Below are 24,105 nucleotides of genomic sequence, written 5' to 3'. Positions count from 1 at the left end.
ACTACTGTAGACTTGTACATTTCTGTGCTGTTAAGATAATGACAGCATGTCAAGATGGAAATCTAAGTAGGTATATATAAATGACTTTCTCAATAAAAAATAAAAATGAAATCATTTTTTAAAAAATGAGCACACATTTGTAGAATGGGGAATATCTTTTAAAAAGTCGTGTTTTATAGTCTTTTTAAAAAATCTTTCAGAGAGAGTGGACTGGCTTACTGAAGGAAACCACTTGATGCAACCATAGCAACAAATCGTCCTATCTAACAAAATAGTGTCATTGTTCTATTAAGTACTCTAGAATATGAATATATTTCAGTCAAATAAAATGGTGCATAGCAAAACAGAAATGATTTCAGACAGTCCTGTGCTTGACAAACAAAAGACTCTACATGGAATATAAGCACGAGACATGGCAAAACCTTTTCTCTTAATCCTGAGCTACTAACCTCAACTTTAAACTACTTCTTTGCTTTCTCATAAACTAATTAATTCATTAATTGATTAAAATATGTAAGAATGGACAGCAGTCCGCCATGTTACCCCACCATCTTGAATCCAGTTGCTCAGATAATTCTATGACAGCTGGGATAGGCTTCAGCGCCCCCCGCGACCCTGAAAAGGATAAGCGGAAGCGAATGGATGGATGGATTATCAGAAGATTACAGATGTGATGCTTATAATATGGATATAGGCTAATATTACGCTACTAAGTTTAGCATTGAGTGTCCTAAAAATTACACATACCTTCAGTTTTATTACACTCTGACATCATATGAGTGTTTATTCACTGTGGCAGTCCACCAATGTTAGATCCACTTCAAAGACAGTTTTACTAATGCTGGCTAACAGGAGCACTTATTGACAAAAAAGGATCAGAATATCCTAAACAACTCACTTCAGTCCCCAAACAAGTGGTTGACACAATCATCATCATCATAATCTATTTATATAGCACTTTAAAAACAAAATCGTAGCTATTCACTTCTCTTGTACAGTTTTTGGTTTAATATCTTGCTCATTTTGAATCTTTATGCTCCATTTGCTGCTGGAATGCATGAATTTCCCCAATCAGGATCAATAAGGGATTTTTATTGTATTCTATTTACAGTTACATCTTAGTCATAAGTTGAGTAAAAAAGCTTCCAGGTATATCATAACAATGCTTTTTTGCCTGGAAAGAACTTACAGATTTGTTTATGTGTTCTACACAGAAGTCATACGTTTTCTTATGTTTTTGAAATGATGAGCTACAGTCTGGTCTACAAGGGTTGATTTTAAGCATTCAAACAAATTGAAACAGCTGCAGTAGTTAACAACAATTTTCATTTTGGATATCAGTTGTATCCTTATATATGTGCATACAATATGCCAATGCTGTAGTGTGCTGTAGCAAAAAAAACCAACTGACTTGAGATGGTCTGAGTAAAATCTGTGGTGGCAGATGGCTTAATTAAAATTTGACAAGCATTCAGTGGTCGTTAGCTGATGACTGAAATTTACGAATGCCTTTGGTTATTGTCCTTTCGTGATCTGCTAGGGCTCCAACACAAATAATAAAACACACACACTAAAAAAAAAGGAAATCCACCCTCATATATTTTTCCACTTCCAAAGTAACTTCAATTAAATTACAAGATACAGATGGAAACTTTTTCAAAACTTTCTCTCTAGAACTGAATATTGTCATATCTGTCATATGTTTTTGGACCCTTATGCCAAGTGAAGTCCAAAATCCTGGTGGTTTCGTCATCCTGCTCTCGTCCCTTGCTCCTACTTTGAGCACCACTTTTCTTTCCTTTCTTTTTCCTCTAGCTTGCTAAACATAATGTTTATTGTTGCTGTGCTTACAAACTCTTGTACAGCACAGCACATTTCCACAAATGACAAAGAGCAAGATCAGCAAGTATGAGTAATATACTTCTCAGCATGCCCCCTGCCATTCAATTTTCAATTCAATTCAATTCAATTTAATTTATATAGCGCCAAATCACAACAAAAGTCGCCTCCAAAAACCTTTTAGAAAAGGCAGCCAGTTTTGATCAAAGGAGTGTAAAAATATTGAATAAATATTTGCAGGTAAAATTAATTTCATAACAAAAAATAAATAAAGTTGCAACATAGAATTGAGACTTAGTTATGCAGATAGTTATGTCGACTGGGCTCAACCTACCTCCTGTGCAGCTGCCTTTGATTACACCAGGGGTGGGCAACTCCAGGCCTCGAGGGCCGGTGTCCCTGCAGGTTTTAGATGTGTCCTTGAACCAACACAGCTGATTTAAATGACTAAATTACCTCCTCAACATGTCCTGCAGTTCTCCAGAGGCCTGGGCCCTATTTCAGGAAGCCGGTTTAGAAAACTCAGAGTGAAAAACGATACTCAGGGTTGAGTAACCCCGAACTGTCCAACTCGGAATATTCGGTTTCAGAAAGGCTGATAACAATTAGTTCAGTCAACGCGGAGTTGCTTTAACCCCAAGTTAAGCGCGCACACGAGGATACATAAAGCCCTGATTAGTGGAGCACAGATTAAGCGAGTCACCATGGAGACGGAGGGAAAGAAGGCGCGGTCAATGTATTTTACAGCGCTTGAGGCCGAAATTCTGATGGCAGTATATGCCGATAACATGCAAATTCCGCGGAAAAAAAGTAACACAGCCTCAGCTGCAAAAGAAAGGGAGCATGCATGGCAAAACATAGCCGACAGAGTCAATGCGTGAGTGTTAATTTAAACATTGATCTAGGGATTTCCACCCATGTAACACGTTATTTTATTATATTTTATTTTATTTTTTATTTCATACATTTGATTTTGTGATGTGATTTGAGCGCAGGTGCAACCCAACAGGTCCCAAACGTTCCTGGCAGCAAGTAAAAATGAAATATAAAAATATAGTCCAAACAGGTAAGGTGTAATTGTATTATGAGCCATAGTGCTTGGTCTGTTTGTCCGATGTAAATCAATTGCAGTTAGAGGCTACATTAATTTTCTTTCTGTAAGCACTTATTGAAATTATCTGAGCACATTACAAGTACATATTTGCTTACTCTGTATGCTCAAATGTGACCCGTTATAGCCAACAGAAAAAAAAAGCAGAGGCCCGAAAAACAGGTGGGGGTCCTCCACCACCACCACTCACAGAGCCTGGCCACTTGGCTTCCACATTTGTGATAATGTTGGCAGCATCACATATGATCTTCACAGTGCAGAGAACATAAATTTGCATCCATTACTATAATGAAATAATTTGTTAGTTTGAAATGCTACAGGGAACTATGTACCTGTACATTAATGCTGTGGAAAGACTTCCTGTTCACATAGTCTCCTTCATTTACTGAAGGAGCAATGATTGGAATGTGAGTGCCATCTATACAGCCAATCACGCCTGGGAACCCTGAAAATAAATGTAAAATTTAAGTAGTAGTTCAAGTATCACCACATCATGAATTAAGTTTCGTTCATCCTGATACCTGCAATTTTGTGGCATCCCTCTTTGATAAATCGTGTGGGTCTATGACCGGGGAACACAAACGAGTACAGGAGACGTTTCAGTGCAACTGTAACATTCCTGACTGCCCGACAGACGGTAGCCTTGGAAACGTGCTCAGCGTCACCAATAATATACAGAAAGCTCCCGTTTGCGAAAAACCGAAGTGCAATACAAATAATATGTACAGAACTGAGAGAATGTCCGCGATGTGTCACATGAGCAATATTAGGCCTGAGGATGTTATTCAAATAAATTATAGATTGTGCTGAAAAACGGTAACGTTCACACAGGAAATCATCAGGAAATGATAAAATGTCCAAACGCGCTCTAATCACTCTCTCCCGGCGGAGAGCTCTGCGCAGAATTTGGGCTTCAACATCTACTGGCTCTTCAAGGAAGGAGCACGCCATGTCTGACACTTCCTACAGTCAGGTTTCCGACAAAGAGGCGGAGAAAGTTAGGGTTAGTTGAAGTAAACCTGCTAGGGGCAGGTTAGCTTCACGGAGTGTGTCGTCATAGTAACTCACTCAGAATTAATCTAAACTCGCTTTGTGAAACCGAAAACCCAGAGTTTTCGTTAACTCAGGGTATACTTACTCAGAGTTTGCACTAAACCGGCTTCCTGAAATAGGGCCCTGGTAACGAACTAATCATGTGATTCAGGTGTGTTGACCCAAGGTGAGATCTAAAACCTGCAGGACACCGGCCCTCGAGGCCTGGAATTGCCCACGCCTGGGTTACACTATGGCTCATGACACACAGTGTTCAAAAAATGGTTATTAAGCTAATCAACAGTTTACAGAAAACCAGTGTTACAAGCTAATTATACTTAAAATCGCGTTTCATATTTTTGTTGTAACGTTGCACATTTATGGACAATTTGATGATTGCTTGCTAACAATTTGAAAACATTTCTGCCTTTATGCTTAGAAATTTCCTCTGCACAATAAAACTATAAAAGCCAAAGTACTGCAAGTATAAAGTTTCAGCTTTTTTTTTTAAACAAAAAAGTTGATAAAGTCTACAGGAATATTTGAATGGCAACCACAAGTTTCATAAAAAGCTCAACTTTGCTGGAGTTTGTGAAATCTAAATAAATCCATTTATTTCTGACCTCCAGACTTAAAAAACACAAGTTACATTTGGCAAAATAATCACCTCAACATTTGGAGATTAGATTCTAGTTTCTTGTGTAATTTGTTGTCAAAAAAGAATAGAATAATGTATAAATTTTTAACATGAATAAAATGAAATCTCTTTGCGTACACTAATGATCTTGAATCGAAATATTCCACTAGATGGACACAGCTAATGATAGAAATTAGAGTAGCAGTTCAGCAAGCTGACAGGTCAGTGGTAAATTAGGGAAGCATTTTAGGGAAGATACTTGTGATGGTGAGAGAGAAGATCCCAGAAGAACTATGCCAAGGAGAGGGGAGGCTTGTGTAATGGGTAGAATGAGGGGTGAGTGGACAGGATAGAGACAGGTGATCCTGCTATTAAAATTACAAGGGGAATTCAACAGGCAGGCACAACTTGTTACACAACCACTAGTATGGTACCCATTGGGAGATGTCCCATATGTACTATATGTATTCATTAAAATGACATAAATTAAAGTAACTGCAGCATTAGATGAACTCGCAGAATTGTGTCAGCGCTCCAAAGAGGGCCCACCCATCATTACTATTACGTATGCTGTTAAAGCAGAAAAGACAGCTTGATGGTATTACATATCCTCAGTTTTTAATCTGTGGCCTGCCAGCATTCACTACTCACTAAAAACATTCATGTAGCCTGTAGTGCATTATCGTACACACTTGAGAGGCTCTCATTTATTGGCTCTTGAAGCATTAGCTGCAGGGCTATAGCACATCCATTACTGAAGACTGGTTTTGCTCTCTTGCATTCAACACCCTGTTTGTGTCTGTCATCTTGAGTAAACTAAAATGAGAGTATTATAAGGGATTCTATCCATAAACGATCATTATTAAAGATACGAGTGGGAGGCATAAAAGGAAGCAGGGGTGAAAATGTTTTATTTAGCCTTTTTTTGATGATTGAAGTTGTTTTTGTGCCTGAAATCTATTTTCAACATCTAATTTTTTCATGTCTACCCATCTGCATGTTTTTAATGGTGCATCGGAAAATCTACGCAACATGCATAATCAGGTAGACTCTGCAGACTCTAGGGAAATTACCTCAATGTGGGGAATATGGAGTTTTTAGAACTATTAGGCACCACTAACAATAGTGATAATATATTCACTGAAAAACTGGTATGATTAAGGGGAAGTATAACACCAACCAGCCTAATTAAACCACTTAATAAACTCCTGTCCTGAGACATAGTCTAAGACCAGAAGTCAGCCTAATAGATATAATAATTGAAAAAACAATAACATATGAATAAATGTGAATAAACAGTATCACTGATGCAGAAGCAGATAAATGCACATTTAAACAGAGAAGGTAATTTATATTAGGGAGGGTGGCAATGTGTTTGTTATTTTAAGAAGCTCTTCCATTAAAAGATCCCGGTTCATGAAATCAAGACAGGGCCCGGGATACTTGCAGAAGACTTTCTTAAGTTTAAGAGTTTTGCTTTCTTGTTGAATTAAGATATTAAAAATGTTGCATGTTTTGTCCTTTAGCCATAAAGAATTTTTCACAAAATATTTTATATAAAAGAAACACATAGCAATTCATATAAAATACATTTATTTTACCTTGCTGTATATACGGTTGAGAATTTGAGTTAGCATGCCTTGAAAGGTCCTCGAAAATAATGAGGTTCGTCTTTAACACAGGTATGCTAATAAGGCATGCTAATTCTGACTGTAGCGTGGAGGCGTTATGCTGAAAAAAAATCCTCAAACAGAATATGATGTGACCTAATATCATAAATAAAAATAAGCTACCTTCAGCTGTTCCCTCTTCACAAAGGGTCATTACAGCAGATAGCTCCACATATTTCATTTACTTTTACAACACACGCTCTTCTTGACACGAACCCCAAGGGATTTGTGTTTCCTCCCATGATCAAAACGGTGAGCTTTCACTTGTTAGTGAAAAGTGTAAACCACCTCACTGTGGAGCCACTTAGCATCACAAATGAACATCAGTGAAATATTCAGCTTATTCAGGACTCCCCGTGATTGGCTGAGCTTTGATTACGAGTATTCCCAAGGTGAGTATCAACCCCAGTTTCATTTGAACAGGAGGTAAAATGGGAAGTCAACAGTATTTAGTCAAATAAAAGGCAGAGATTAAAGAATAATTTATCAACGGTTGTGCTGAGCAGTGGTCTCCGGAGAGCTGAGGTTGATTTCTGTTACAACCTTTTTGGTTTCCCCATGAGAACACTTAATATGGGCAGCTCTTTTCTCTCAGTGGTTATTTAAAGTACAGCTATCAATAGACACTGCAGAAATCTGAAAGAATGTAAGCAATGCTCCCCAAATTCTGCTTGATTAAATTAAATTGTCACAGCAATGAAGGTGATCTATGATAGCAAGGTGAATGTGTAAAGTGCCATAAATCTCTTTGTCCTACCTTGAAAGGTCAGCATTTGCTCAGATGAGCCCAGAGATACTGTCTTATTCCACAATAATAAAAGTGAGAAAGCAGAAGCTGCTCAAAAGACACACTTCCTGCCTAAGCAATAAACTGCTGCTTGCTCATTAATGAATAGTGTTGCAGCTTAGGTTTGGGAAGGGGGGGTGAAACCAAGGTGAATATCACTACAATATCACTACAATGCTGTACTGTACATTACAGACTCTTCAAATACACTCAGAATGACCCAACAGAGACTGCATACCTCAGTAACAGAGTGGGGTTTTTGGATACTTTAAATTGTACAAATTCAAGCTCACATTTTTAATAACCAGTTTATTTGACAGATAAACAATAGTAAATGTGGACCCAGAGTACTGACTGTATCATTTAGGGGGATTTTTAACCTTTCCATTACACACTGTGTGGAAAATGTATCTCCTATGCCACATAATTAATATTATAGTTGCTCGCTTAAATATTTCATTTGAAGGACATTTTATCAGTTCTGTCCAGATTTGTACAGATAGAGGGATAGACATAATTTAAGGGGGGGAAAAATCCATAAAAATTATGCATTATAGGTTCAACTATCCTGACATCCATCTGTCCATTTATTTTTTGGGGCTATCCTGTGGGAGCAGCAGCCTAAGCAGAGGAACCCACATTTCCCTCTCCCCAGCCGCCAGCTGAATGTGTCCTGGGTCTCTCCAGTGTGTCCTGGGTCTGCACCGGGGCCTCCTTCTGGTGGGACATACAAGGCACACCTCACCCAAAGGGAGGTTACGTCTCATTCCTGCAACTTCCCACTCAGATGTGAACTGCACTAGTGTGAGCTGGAGGTCACTGCCTAATTAAGCCAACAGAACCACATTATCTACCAAAGAAGAAATTAGATTCTGAGGCCACCAAAGTAAAATGTTTCTTTCCATAAAAATTCTGAACAAAATTTGTGACAAAGGGCAGTCCTGGCAACAGTCCAACACCCACCTGGAACGTGTCTGACTTACTGCCAGCAACGTGGACAAAGCTCCTGCAACACTCGTACAGGGACCATATGGCTCGTAGCAACTGGCCAGACACCCAATACTGCCGAAGCACCCCCATAGGGGGATGCAGTTGAATGCCTTCTCCAAGTCCACAAAACACATATAGACTGTTTGGGCAAACTCCCACGCATCCTCAATTATCCTCGAGAAGATAAAGAGCTCAGTGTTCCATGACTAAGACAAAAACTGAGGTTCAACTAACGGAAGAACTCAATTCCGGCACCCTGGTACACCCAGCAAGGGTGAGGAGTGTGATACCCTGTAGTTGGAGCACACCCTGTGCCCCCCCTATTAAAAAAGGGAACCACCACCCCAGGCACTGTCCCAGATGTCCACACAATGTTGCAGAGGTGTGTCAACCAAGACAGCCCTACAACATTCAGAGCCTTTAGGAACTCAGGGTGAGCCTTGTCCACCCTAGGGCCTGGCCACCAAGGAGCTGTTTAACTACCTCAGTGACCTTGCCCTCAGTGATGGACGAGTCATCCTCCTTGTCCGTGGACTCTCCTTCCAATCCCTTTGTCAGTGGGATTAATAGGTTCTCGAAGTGTTCCTTCCAAACTTCAACTATATACTCAGTTTAAGTCAGTAGCACTCCACCTCCAATGACCACCGCTTTCCCCTCCTGAGTGTTTGCCAGAATTGCTTTGAGGCAATCCGAACGGCTTTTTTCATGGCCTACCCAAAATTCTCCCACACCCGAGTTGTTACTTCAGCTACCACCTAAACTCGTTCCATCAGCTGGCTCCGAAATACCACAGGCAAACCAAGCCTGATAGGACTCCTTCTTCAGCTTGACACTGTCCACCATCTGGTTCAGAGATTACCAGCACAACAGGCACCAGCCACGTTGTGGCCACAGTTCCTTGTAGCTTCCTCTGCAATGGAGGTGCAGAACACGGCCCACTTGGACTCAGTGTCTCTAGGCTCCCTTGGAATAATTCCAAAGTTTTGAAGGTGTGGGTAGTTCAAGATCTTGCCTCTGCCTGACGTTCCCAGTGTACTCTCACTATACGTTTAGGTGGAGGATGCTGGAGAGACCACATCCAACTCACCACCAGGTGAGTTGAAAGCTCCGCTCCTCTCTTCACCTAAGTGGCCAGAATATACGGCGGCAGATACAATGATACCATTGCAAAATCGATCATCGACCTCCAAACGAGAGTGACCTGGTGCTACTTGGACATCCTTTTGTTGGAACATGGTGTTCATTATGGACAATCTGTGGTTTACACAGAAGTCCAATAACAAAACGTCACTCAGGTTCAGATCAGGCAGGATGTTCCTCCCAATCACACCCCTGGAGGTCTCATTGTCATTGCCCATGTGACCACTGAAGTCTTACAGTAGGACGAGGGAGTCACCAGACGGAGCACCGTCAAGCACCCCACTCACTGATCCAAATAAAACTCGGTACTCTGAACTATCATTTGGTGCATATGTGCAAACAGTCAGGACCTGTTCCCCAACCTGATAGTGTAGAAAAGCAACCCTTTTGTTCACCACAAGCCCAGGGGATACAAGAGTGCCCACCCCTTCCCGTTGCCTTTTACCAAGGGCAATTCCAGACTGGATCAGAGTCCAACAGGTCTCTCTGGACTGGTTCCAGAAACCAAGTTTGGGGTGAGTCAAACTAAATAGCCTGTATCGCTCAACCTGAATTACTACCTCAGGCTCCTTCCTGAGCAGAGAGGTGACGTGTCAGAATTGCAAACCTCTATACCAGGGGATGGGACCGCCAGGGGCTACACCCCTGACTACTGCCTGACACACATTGCACCAGGCCCCTATGGTGCTTCTTGCAGCTGGTGGGCCTACAGGAGGGTGAGTCCATGGCACATCTCAAGGCTGCACCCAGTTGGGCAAACTATATTGACATTTAGTTAAATATTGCTTAAGCTTAGGAAATGCTTTATACATATATTTTCCTATAGTCAGTACAACAACTCTAGTGTTGACATCTTTAATTTTCAGACGTTGAGCTTACAAGAATCCATCATTTTCTATTAGTACATACAACGCTGTCTCTTGGAAATGCTGTTTATTTGCAGCTTATGGTGAGCGGCCTAACCTTTAACTCATTCACTGCCAGCCATTGGCAGTGAATGAGTTAAACCCATTGACTCATTCACTGCAATTGACGGCTATAGACGTCAATGGCAGTGAATGAGTTAACTGTAAATTCAGTAGAATCCTCCTTAAAGCAAGACCTATTTTAAATAAAGTGAAGGGAGTCGTGCTCATACAATAATAACGGCATCCCCCTGCATTTGTTTTGAAAACAGATCAGTCATTAAAGTGCATCAAAGACACCATAAATGACACAATGCAGAGCAATAATGCATTTTAATGAAGACCCTCAAGCTAGAATGATAAGATTTCAGGGTCTGCAATTTGCCTGTACTGCATTATACAAAATCCGATCACCAGAAAAGTCATTAATGTAAAAAGTCGGACACTTTCACAAAGCAAATCTGTATAGCTCTCAAGAATTACTGGAGAGTTTTTGGCTTAAAGAAAAATGGTCGGGCAAGAATGTGATGGCGGCAGCTGCTACTGCTTTCCATTTTAAGTGCTTATCAGTGACTCACTTGAAGTGAGACAAATTTCGTCTCTTTCAACTGTAACATTTTGCAGATTTGCTTTACTTCAATACAGAACTTTAAAACATATAAACCATTATAGTGGACATACAAGGGCTTTTTGTTTTTTCTCCTTCAACAGCTACCTAATTATAAGCAGCACTTAGGCAGTGTATCACACCAACTGGGATTTTAATAACTGTTGAGTCACCAGCTGTGAACTATTAAGAAATGATGGTGATGACCACCAGATTGAGAAATCAAATTCTGAGCAACATCCAGTGATGCCTCTCATACAGCTGGCTCAAATCATAGCTTGTTTTCTAACAACTGCGGTTTGACAGCACATGGTTGTTCTAACACAGCCATAAACCTGTGATGTGACTACTGGCATTGACCTCCTTGAAATGACAAATGGCTAGAAATAACACAAACAAATGCTCCAGAAAGCAACTCATGCTTAATGGCTTTGAAATAGAGCAGGGCGATATGGCCAAAAATATTTATCATGATATATATTTGAAAATTTGCGATAACGATATAACCGACGATATAATTGATGCGAGACAAAATACAACTCCACAACATTACTAGCGCAAAAAGACAACCTTCCATTTATTTTCACTTAAACAAGAAGCTGGTTTTTATGTACATTAAAGCTTTATAAAAATGTAACAGTGCAAATGCAAATTCCTTGCTGAAAGTTTAACCAAAAGGCATTTCCAGTAGAAATGGGCTGACATATCCTGAGCATAACCATGTATAATATCCACTGAAGTTAAAAAGAGGTGCTTTGCAACATTAAACTGCAGTGTGCAGTACGTGTTTTTCGGACCATAAGGTGCACGGGATTATAAGGCACATTAAGCGAAACAAAGCAGTCAGATAAATCAAACTTTATTAAACTCATTCTTCTTGCTTCCTCCACTTCTGTACCATTGATTCATTAATGTTGAATTCTCTGGCAGCTGCTCTATTCCCATGTTGCAGTATATTAATGACTAACCTCGTATTGTGGATGGATTATCTCAGTTGTTCTCCTGACTGAAGTTTGGTCCGTTTACAGCATCCTGCCATGCGATTGCATTTGTCTCTAACCATGAAGAACCTTCACGTTAACTTTTATAAGTGGAAAAGTGTTAGTGTTCGTCCTCCAGCTTCACTGTTTATGTTATGCTAACATAGCTGTGTCGCTAGCGATCACGTAGCACATCATTATATACCAGCTAGCCCAACTTCAGTAACCCTACAAACGTCACTGCTGTTTAGTTTCCTGTCGTCATTTATTTTGGAAGTGATAGTAGAGCTGTACGTTTGATTTTTTTCAGAAATCTCTCAGTCAGAACATGCAATATCATGCTTAGGTAACTAGCGACACTAGCGAGCTAACTTCCGCTAGCTTCCTGCTAACGTCTAACTCCGTTAAATGTAATAACTTTAGTTTTCATGGATGCCTGGAAGTTAAACTTCATAGTTACACCTGGTAAAGCAGCAATGCTGATCGTTTTATTAAAGATGAAAGAATTTAGACAGTTTTTAACTCTAAGTGATGCTGCAGTGTTGTTTGACCTGAAGCATACGGAGTTTAGGACCCAGATTACTCCCAGATTTAAGAGCATCTTAGTCCGACAAATATGACAATAACAACGGCCGCTTGCATGTTCTGCAAAAAAAATGTGCTTTGTCGTGTATCTGACGGACAAACACCAAACCAGTTCCACATCACGGAAGTTGCACCATTTTTACAAACCAATTCTGGTTCATCTGTTTCACTCAACAATCGGCCATGTGCGTATGAAAACAAAGGCACTGCGCATGCGCGTTTTACTCCCATTCTATCGCGATATTTCATTTTCCTATCGTTGCCTAACATTATACCGGTATTACCGTGAACGGTATAATATGGCCCAGCCCTACTTTGAAACTGTAGAAAGGTTTACTCACCCTATACCAAACAATCTCACGCAGCCTTCCATCAGTTTTGAAGTTACACTTGAGAGTAACAGTCTCACCAACAACAACAGGAGGCAGGGGCTCTATGGAAACTGTCAGATATCCTGAAAAAAGAGAATGGAAACAAAAACTTTTAGTACAGTAACATACGATAACTACACCTTTTCTGAAACAGTATATAATTTAGTGGTTCTTTTCTTCTTCTTTTTTCTTTAGAAAAGAACTCAGTAGTGTAGAATTAATAGATTCACTCTGGGGGAAAAAGTCATGTTTTATCCTATACAGAGAAAAGAACATGTTACCATGCATCCCTTCATTGATAGTTACATAAGTCACGGGTTTACAGATTAAATCAAACAAATGAGCTACAGTGCAACTTCTTTTAACTGACTTACTGCAGGTTTGCCAAGAAGTTGTCTATTTGATTCTTGCATTATTATTTTCATTGGATTTATCCAGCACATTTGGTTGTGCAATGTGTTTTAAGCTTTTCACCAGTTATTTTTTTAAGTTGTTTGCCCTTGAATACACATCCTCCTTCAACCTCTAATAGAAGCAAAGCCATTTCAGCAGCATCATGACAATGAATAGTTGGTAAAGAACATGATGGAAAATGTCAGGCACAACATGGGCAATGCTGCTATTGCTTCTGATAGGGCGGGCTGATAATCCATATACAATAAAGTTTTCTTCTTACACTTCAGAATCCCAAAATATACTATCTAATTTGTTCCATGCAGTATGCAACCTCAAGCTGCCTAAATTTATTGTAATTGAAGATTAAATGAAAGCTGCTGTGATAAAAAGTCAACAACACACAACAAAAAAGAAGCTACGTACACACAGAAAAACAACAAACGCAAAACGAGAAAAATCTAAGAAAAAGTAACTGCCAAATACAAGGTCAAACTCTTCAGAGATGAATGCTTTATTGTGCCTGATCATCAGCCCTTTGCGCACAAAAAAAAATCACACAGAGCTGCAGTTTCACAATTCAACACTCACACACACACACGGGGTGATAACAGAACAGCACATCAGCATATGTGAGATTATATCGCCCAAATAAAAATGGAGTGATACAAAGGCAATTACCTGGTGATAATGAGAAGACCTGAGAAAAAATAAATACATCCAAAAACTGTCGGGGGGTGGGAGACTAACGACTGAAGGAAAGGATATTTGTACTGAAAGAGTTAACTGAATCAAAAAGAATTTATTATAGCTATATACAATCCTAAAAGATATAGTATTTAGTTTATGCATTAGCAATAATCTCTTTACATCTGGCTAAGGCAAAATGAAGCAGTTAGTAGGCTCATTTCCAATGACAGACAAGCTACCCTCTGCTCAACATATCACCAGCGTCAGCACATCCAGTATTTAATGAGGGAATTATATCTCAGAAAACAGATGGATATAAAAGTGAAAATATAAAACTGAATAAAATGGCACTTAATGGCCAATATTTCTATATAATATTGACACACTGACATAACTAACAGCATATTAAGGACATTAGTGTTTTACAGAATTCCCCAGGTGATCAGTGTAAGAAATGGACAACTGCAGAGACGTGTAGCATGAACAGTCCACCGTAGGTACCTAATTATAGGATGAAAAAGCACTTTTTGTGCTTCCGTGCTGAGGAAAATAGTGATCAGAGGCAGAATGTTTTTTCAATATCCATCTCACTCACTTGTGAGTATATCTCAGAAATCCATTTCATTTTTAAGGACTGCACATAAATATGCTCACGGTCTTGTGCAAAGAATGTAATTTTGTCATATCACCTCCACCGGTCACGACAGATGGCCACCCCCTCCCTTAACCTGGTTCTGCCACAATGGAAATTTAGATATTTAGAACTGATTTATAAAATGATGATTGTTTCTCCGAGGATGTTAAAGGTGGTAAGTAAATGACATTCACAAATATAAGTGAAATTCACAACCACCAGACATTGCATTAGACCATAAAGCATATCAAACTAAAACCAAAACAAATAGACATGTCAGCCATGCCTCCACTTGCTTTTGGTATATCATCTGCCAGAAAGCTTAGGGACACTACAGCCAAAGAAAAGAAAAAAGAAATCTCCTGCCAAAACCATCACAACCATTAGCCCACACTAGCATTATAAAATATCATACACTAAATGGCCATAACACAATACAATAAGCCAACTGATTTTAGGCCCACCATTGTGATGAGAGTCTTTACTGCTGTTCTGCTGCTCTCCTCTGGTTTATACACAATGAAGAAAACAAGGGAGAGCAGTTCACACTGAGCTGAAATTAAACAAGTGTACATAAATTAAAATAAATAAATTTCCTTTTTAATATTTAGATTTTTTGGGTGCGCTGACTCTAGTACGAACTCTACCATCTCCCTGCTATTTTCTGCAACCTTTTGTAAATACCAGAAGAGCAAGATACTGAACAGAGAAGCTCTGACTACAACACACACAGAGGAGTATTTCATTTTCTATAGTACACTGCCTGGCTTTTTTGTTTTATTCTATGATGAACCAAATGTTTTCAATTTGCCAAAACTCTAAACTGCAGAGTTTTTTAGGCCAGTTCAAAAACTCAACTACTATGAAATCCGGCCGTTGTCATAGATGCAATACACAGTTTACCGTTCCCTTCCCTGAATAAGACATCATACATGGTAGCATATGTTGCTCTAAAACTTTTCAGAACAGTCTAGTCTGGAGGACCCGGTGTCCATTTTTTAAAAACAGCATTTAAATTTTTTGATTTTTCTGACCACAGAACAGCTTATCACTTTGTCTCAGTCCATTTTAAATGGGCTATGTCCCAGAGAAGACAGCAGCATTTCTGGATGTTCTTTTTCTCTGCATAATAGCTTTAACCTGCATTTGTGAATGGCACAGTGAACTGCATTCACAGGCAGTAATTTCTGGAAGTATTCCTGAGCTCTTGCAGTGATTTCCATCACAGAATCATGACTGATTTTAATGTGATGTTGGGCCCAGAGATCACTGATTTTTGGCCTTGACCCTTGAGGATGGAGATTGCTCCAGATTCTTGCATACTTTTGATATTATGTACTGTACTTGATTAGATATTTCTTCACAATTTTTACAATTTCACAATGAGCAACATTATTCTGAAATGGTTTGCAGCTGGCAGATGCTGTTTTCGCAGACTGATTAACCTTGTCCATCTTTAAGAAACCCTGCCTCCCTGAATGCCTTTTTGTTCTCCAATCAAGTTACTGACCTGTTGCCAGTTAAACCAATTAGCTTCAAAATATTTCTTTTTAGTACCAATTACCTTCCCAGTCTTTTGTTATGTTCCAACATTTGTGAGTTCTACTGTCAAAATCAACATGAGCTAATATTTTATTCTTAAAATAGTACGCTTTCTCAATTTGATATAGTTTCTCATACTGTGAATAAAAGTACGGGTTTATGAGACTTCGAGTCTTTATTTTATGTCTTGATTTAGATTGTAAACAACCTTCAAACTGTGTATCCATTAAAGAAACTGTCATGGAAGTCAAATTACATCATATATAAGCCAACATGACACAACCAACATGATAGGATGAACACGGGGACATTATAGGTGAGCCATGTGTTTCAGTAATTCTGTGCAAAACTTTACTAGAAATCCTTGGTTCTTGGTGGCATACTCGTGTTCTCCTCCAATATAGAGTCATGTGAAAAGAAAGAACAACCTTACTGCTTTCACAGGAGTTAAGAGGGAAAGTAGCAGCCAGGTGCCAATTGAAAGCCCGTGGTAAGTCTTTAAGAGAGCTGTGCATAAACAAATACCCACAAACTTGAATAGACTGAAGAGGAGTAAAGAAGACTGAATCAAAATTCAAGCAGAGTGAGGTGAGACTGATAAGGTCACACAGAAAACAATTATTTCAAGTTATTTCTGCTAGATGTGCTACAGGATATTCAAACATGCGGTGTCCTTAGTTTTTCATAGGACTACATAGAGTCCTGTTTTCTTTTTACGTTTGTTTCATGTGACTGTAGTTGCTATCTTGTTCACCATGATTCACCTCAGCTTGTTTGCCACAGTTTAGATGACAACGTGATAATCTTTCGAGTATTCCTTTGATAAAACTACACTGCATCTCACTACTTCTCCAAAAAGCACAATTGCTCTAAAACACTATCTCGAACACTGGAAAACATGAATTCCTATAAATATGTAATAGGTAATAGGTAAAAGTACATAAAACTGACATACGTATAGTACATTAAAGAAATGTAAGATGTATCGTCACTGGTAGACTCAGCTGTCTCGCATGTCAGTGCACCTAGATATGCTTATTAAGGAATCTTAATTTAATCAGCAGGCTGAAGAGACCTTCTCTCCAGAGTCAAATTGAATGGATAAACCTTTTCTGGGACTGCATGTCATTAACACAGAGCTGATGCTCTTACGGAAAATCCTCACCACTTACTATGAACCCACAAGAGGAGCAGGCTAGCCTTGTAAATGTCTCTGTGCGAGTTTTTCAGTGAGGTGGCGTAAATGCATATTCAAAAAATAAAAAATAACAATCATAATTCTGTGGAATGTAGTGTTAGTCATTTGACAGGAGACAAGTGTGTGTCTTGCCTTCAGTAATGGACATATTTAGTTGCAAGTGATAAATGGTGGTTCTTTTTTGTGGTTGCAGGGATTAATTGTGAACAATTCACTGACTATGTGGCACAGAAAAAGAAAGTAGCATAGCCACGGACATAAAAATGCTGCAAAGCATATGGAGAGGGATGAAAAATTTTTAAAAGAGCACATTACATGGGTTATGCACTCGTACCGGAGAAGTTCACATTTCATATAATCCCTATGAGAAACTGGAGCAGTTTCAGTCTGAACACACCAAGACATGGAGGCACAATTCCCATGCAATTAAATGACTTCATCAGTTAAACACATTTTATTTACCCATTCTCACTTGAAAGTGTTCCAGCAAAGCTACATCCCTTGTTGTGATTGATGTTGTAGTTAAAATGCAGACTATGAGGAAAATTCACAGAGCGAAAACTCTACAGTGCTAATTCACTTTGAGAATACAAACCCACAATGGCAAGTTTTTTTTTGTTTTAGTTTTTTTCTTAACCACCCATGAGATAAATTCACAAAACATTTCAATTTTGTGATTGTTTAGACAGCTGTCTGCAAAACCATATCTGCTCTGAGTGGGCATACAAGTCTCCAATCAGCCGTTGTCCATACAAAGAAACACTTAATATAAAATCTGCAGCACATTTTCTCTGCAGTTTTTCGTGCTTTTATGATTCCACTATATTTCAGTTTCCACTGCTATTGCTTTTATTGAAGCAAAACATATGCCTCACTCTAACCCAACTTACCAATTATGAGTCTGTTCTCACAATCAGACTCATGCTACTGTGGGAATGAGAACATGGGTCTATTTTCATTCCCACAGTGTCAAACACTGCTGTTCAGTCAAAGCCAATAGCATCTCAGAGATACCCACAAGATGTTCTTTTTAACGCTGTGGGTACCACTATCACTAGGAGATCATTAGTTCTATGCTGATTTTCTTCATTTAAAAAACCTTCATACCAACATTTCTCTTACCAATTAGGTATGTGATCACCTGTGTATACGTTCACATTTTATAAATGATAAATTGGAATGTGGCCTTGAATGTGTTGGTAAAAGCATTAACATTAAAAAGTGTGGTTTGATGACTGGATAGTGATTGTCAATTTACAGCCTGCTTCACCTATATAAGACATAGTATGGCCTCCATCCCTTTCCTGGTTAAATCTTTCAGTGCTACCTGGGGGTGGAGTTTTACTATTAAGGAGAAGGCATGCTATCTGGATATTTGGATATCCATCTAAAAGAGGCCGGGCATTCAATTATAATTCATTTGGAGCTGAATATTAATGCTGATGATATTTTATTTTTGTATTTTTTTAAAGTCAGCATTCAAAATATCGGATGACATTTTGAATGTGCACGGATTAATTCCCATACCCATAAATCCCAGTATTTAATCCACTACATGGTTGTAGTTACTACTATACAGTCGATACCATTTATTCAGTTCATTTATTTAAATTATATTTTGAATATTTTAATACACGAGACCTCACATAAGTCAAACGTGTTTAATAATGCAATGATATGCTGTATTAAACAGTTATTGATCCAGAGTTATTTCGCTGCTTTGAAAATTTTTAACCTTACGTGGATGTCACATCACTTGATCCGTCTATCAGGTGAATACTGGTGTGTATATACATATATATATTAGAAGTTGTGCCATGCATTATGAACATCCTCACTTTAGCTGTATTTACATTCAAAGGTAGGGAGACTCTTTTTCACATGGGATTTTTTTTTGTGCGTTTCTGCTTTTTTGTGCTGCACAATATTGAACCTTTCAGCGATATTTGGCACTGCCTCTAAAGGAAGTCTCAGATATATTGCTAACGGTGCTCACAGCCACCTATCCATAACCTTTATCTGCATGAATCTGACACACCGCTAGGCCTGAAATCCAATACTCCCAAACCACAGCAGTGACTGTCACATGGTGGCTAGAACCAACAGAGCTTGTGTTGCAAATAGTTCCAATTAGTGAGAGGAGAGACTGAAGAAATGTGAACGGACATTTAAAACACACTTGATCAAAGAAAAATGTTCAGCACCCTTTGAGAAACTAACTGCTTTAAGGGGAGATAATTTATTATGACTGATCGTGAGGTTAAGCCCATTGTTCTACAAAAAGAACATCCAGAAAATCCTTGAAATTACCGGTTGAAACTAAAAAGTGTTTGCCAATGAAGAAAAATACTAGCAGATCCCTGTAAGAGCACATAGGCAAGTGTGGAGTGGCCAAAGAGTGCATGGCATTTAATTGGCTCATATTAGCTGGTTGTGGAGGCAGACAAGGCCTCCGGCTTGTCTTAATCCATCAGAGGCGCTGTTGGCACAAAATCTAATGAGGGCTGCAAACTATGCTTTCTCCCATTAATAACAGCAATTTGCCAAGATGCAATGAGAAAACAAAACACAGCCAATGATGGACCGGCCCAAAATGTGCCTGTTATTGTGCTCTGTGATTTATGGCTATGGCCTACCTTTGCTTAGATGTCAGTGCGACTTAATGTATGAGAAAAATGGATGACTAAGTTTCTCAGAGCGCCTCCTCAACTGTGCCTCCAAGCAATGTAAACAAACAGAACTGATCTGGAGTGTCGAAAGCATGTTTGAGGTGATCACTTCCAGAAAATGAATATGTGGGATATAATATGGCAATTTTAGTGGGATTTTAGCAAGGATTGGGGATTGATTTAACAGACTGTATTGGAACAACAAAATATTTTACACCATCACACACATATTCAAGTGTAATTAAACACATAAAATATGCCATGTAAGAGAGTCAGCTATAAATGTCTACAAATGTGGACCCATCTGGTAATCGGTCGATTCATCTGCTAACTGCATTTCTAAAATTATGCGCTGGATTTGAAGGCAGTGGTTCAAAGCTTGTGGGCAGTGATGTGTTTTTAATAGGACGGAAGGCTCCTTAGAAAATGTCATGACTGATATGTGTTTTACAATGTACTGCTAGCAACAAATACATTTGTAATATCTGCGTTTAATCACTGTTCTTGTAGGTTTGTCCAAAAAGGAGTATACTTTCATCAAAGATTAAAAATGCAGATAAATATCAGAAAAAAATAACCTTTTCCCCACATCATTTTTATAACACAGACAAGCTAATATACTAATATAATAATAAAAAAATACAAATTATACAATAATATTTTTTTATTTTAAGAAAATGGTTTCTTACAGTCATTTTTGAACCTTTCAAACAACACAAAAAAGGTTATGGCTCTGTTTATATATATATTTTCTCTTTTTGTCTCTCATTTTGTTTCCCTGGTTGTCCCTCTATGTCTAAGTCACTTCCTTCTCCTTCCTTTCCTGCGCATACCATCAGCATGCTTAGTTGTAGATCATCAACCCATCTGCAGCAGCAAATCTATACCAGCTCTCCGGTCACTCTCTGCTAGATTGTTCTGCATAAAACAGGTTACTTTTAGGTCTCCTTGCCTCATTGTGCTGCGTAGTTAACTCCCCATGTTTTTGTTTTGTAATATTATTCTCCTGTGCTTAGATCCACCACCTCATCACCTGTCAAACCAACTCTGTTTCACTCCTCTTCTTGCCTACGGCTCCATTCACTAGCCTGACCCGCTCTCCACCTGTCAACCACACCAAACCCCTTGGTCACCTGTCTGCCAGGGTACAAGCTTTCAACGCTCCCATCTTACAACCCCTTATTAGCTACCTGTGTCAGCTTGTTCAAACACCAACAGCATTCTTGTGTCTGCTTGCTCCACTTTCTTAACTGCGCTCTCCTTACTCCAGTAACCTTAAACGGATGTAACGTCTGTGTTTCCTTACAAGTGACTCGTATCATGAGAAATACTAAACATCTAAATTAAAAATATGAATTTGTATGCAAATAATGTGTATCCGTACCTTAATCTTAGAGTAGTGTTTTTTTTATGTACATCTCTGGCAATCAAAACATTTCAAGCAGAACGCACCGAGCAGCCAAGCGATTTGTCTGACAGCTTGTGGTGCCTTATTATTCTCTGTTGTTAAGCTGTATCTACCTTGGGTGCTGCATCCCCCAGATTTCACAAATGTCATGGTGTCAAAACCAAACATGATGGCCCCAACTACCAAAACAAGGTTGTGAGAAATTGGCTTTTCCTTTTAACTATACTTATTTTTCAACATTCACAGATACCCATGCAGTAGATTCAAGACAGAAAAATAAGCTATTTTACCCTACATTACTGAATCTTATCCTATTGAGTGCAACAGATTAACAATAAACAATAGAGTTTGTCCAATTCATTAGAAAATACTCAAAAATACTTATTGTTTTTCTTTTTTTTACTCCATCTTTAAATTTAACATATTTACGAGGCTGGTAGTCAGCATGGATGAATGAATGCTGCAGTGAAGAATGTTCAACACACCTCAGGTGGTGATTTGTAACTGTACATGCAAGCTGAGCTCAGGAAGCGTTGCGTAGCGGGAGAAGCTCGATGACTGGATGTTGATTTATTCTTGCCAAGAACACAATCTGTGACCATGCGGAAGGTCTTCTTTTGCTAACAGAAATCTGGGAGTTGATTTTTTCAGTCAGTGATTTACTGTTTAATGATATGCCTAAGCTTCAAGAGTGTCAGCACTTGGTAGATGTAATCCCACCTCCCCATGCTCTTCTACACCCATCCACACACACACACACACACACACACACACACACACACACACACACACACACACACACACACACACACACACACAGCCCATATTGCTCACAATGAGCCATGTCAGTGGGTCCTCATTCTGAATGGCCTCAGGCCTGTGGAATTATTATGTCATTGGTAAGCAGAGTTGAAGCTAGAGAGGAAATATAGCCAGTCTTCCCAGAAGAGTTAGTTAGATGCTATGTACCACTCTTAGCCACTCAACTAAAAACTTTAAATCTTAGATCCCTCTATACCTAGTTTTTTCTCATCTATATTTGTATTGGTGTACATTAGCCAGTGAGTACATATATTTCTCATTATTTGCTGTGAAGTTATTACAGTAAAGCACTTTGAGTTACATTCATTTTAAACTTTTAGAAAATAAATGCCAACACATAAACATGTTTTCCTCTCTCAAACCATTAAGGAAAAAAACACTCTTGAGGTTTAAATTGTATAGCTTTCACAGAAGGCATGCATGATAGAGACAGAGGATGACCACTGCTGAAGCATGCAAGTAGACCCCAGGGAGTAGTAGTAGTACCAGATTTTCAATGGCCATGCCATCAGGAAAAATGGCTCATACAGCCATGTCTGGTGTAGATTATCCAGCTGGGAACTTGTATGTGCAGAGAAAAATGTGCCATTAGCTTGTGTGTTTTCACTGGAGATTTCCAATGCCTCAGGAGTTTACATGATTTGATAATTTGTATGTCTGAAGAGCACTGCCTGAAAAACTGGAAAATGGGTAACTAAAAAACAAGCAAACAAAAAAACCCTCCACAGTCCTTTCAACAGTGGAAAGCACTTGACAAGAGGGGTCTGCAGTCTGCATAGTGCTTATGTTACATGTTTTACCAAAGATGTCAAAACATAAAATGTGATAGTTTACAGATAAGATTATTTGAGTGAAACTGATGAGAAAGGAAAACTTGAGAATGAAAAAATGCGATGATAGACAGCAAAGTGGAAGTACCTTTAGCTGTTTGGCTCAAGAAAGGCAAAATCCAAATACCCAGTTTATTTCATTTAAAATCTACTGAGGTATGAAAGTGTCAGGTGTCACTAGAGGATGGTGTGGATGGATGAAGGTAAATGTATACAAAGTATTAGATAAGGATGTAAAAACCAAAAATAACCGAACAAGTAAGAATGATGGAAGTGGAAGCTTCTGAGAAAGAGAGAAAAAAAGGACTGAGAGAGCAGCCTTTATATCCTTAATCACTCCACATCTCCGAGCTGCTGCTGCCTAAAAAAAGGAAGAAGCAGGGTGCACAGAGGCCGGGCCATTACAACATACATAAAACAAAGAAAAAAAAAACCCATAAGATTTTACTACTATATTACTATATATAGTTTTTAAGGACAGAAATATGTCTTTCTGTTTATATGTGCTTTTAAATTATTACACAAAATGCACTCATGTAGAAAAATGCACTTAAAGAAAAATCTTCCTCCTCCTAACTAAAGTGATTCATTATATTGGAATATCTGGCAAATTTTATGAAGATAAAGCCATTCTTAGACAGACCAGTAGGATAAAATGCCTTTTTTAGTTTTTGAAAGGATATTACACTGCATCATCCCACATATATAGATTCATCTGCCTTCTAGCATCATTATTGCAGCTGTGTAAATTAGTTGTTATTGTTGTGGCTGCCAATCGAAATAATTTTGTTTTGGGAGAAGTGAACCAATTTCTTTTCTTGGTTGAGTTGGTGGGGGTTGGCAGGGGTGCAGTGTCTCAGCTTTCTGAAGCCAGATGCAATCAAAAAGACACATCTATAAAGACTGAAATGTGTGTTAGGAAACAATAAGATGCTTTTGTAACATGTTTCTCCCCTAAACTTATGTGCCTCCTCACTGCATTAGAAATCCAAATAATACACTCATGTAGGAGGACCAGGAGTTTCTGTTCAGAGCTGCAACTTGACCATCTCCTAAATATTTATGTGAAAGAAAAACTGAATGATGCACATAATGTCAAGCAAAAACCTCTACTTTAGGGTGAGGTAAAGAGCTGAAAGTGCATTGTTTCACAATGAGGTTGGATTTTTATGTAATGCTGTAATTTTCAGTTCTTCCATGGTACTGACTCAACGGTCAGTTAGGGAACATATAAGCAGCCATGTAGAAAATGGTCTTATTGACAC

At 38.8% G+C, this 24,105-nt stretch overlaps 1 protein-coding gene across 5 annotated transcripts in view; it reads right to left on the bottom strand.

Moving 5' to 3' along the window:
- igsf21a (immunoglobin superfamily, member 21a) overlaps positions 1-24,105 on the bottom strand; it is a 189,055-nt gene that overhangs the window by 114,598 nt on the left and 50,352 nt on the right. For 4 of the 5 annotated variants that reach the window (XM_004547443.6, XM_076884231.1, XM_004547444.2 and 1 more), the window contains one exon: positions 12,625-12,737. In XM_004547443.6, the coding sequence (XP_004547500.1) occupies positions 12,625-12,737 (113 nt within the window). Of the gene's footprint in view, positions 1-2,173; positions 2,233-12,624; positions 12,738-24,105 lie in introns of those variants that run through there. The other variant, XM_012918099.2, reaches the window with a different exon arrangement.

Source organism: Maylandia zebra, linkage group LG5 (assembly GCF_041146795.1).
Source record: "Maylandia zebra isolate NMK-2024a linkage group LG5, Mzebra_GT3a, whole genome shotgun sequence".
Lineage (NCBI taxonomy): Eukaryota > Metazoa > Chordata > Actinopteri > Cichliformes > Cichlidae > Maylandia > Maylandia zebra.
The sequence above is the reverse complement of the archived record's forward strand: the minus strand, read 5'-3'. Positions and strand labels throughout refer to the sequence as shown.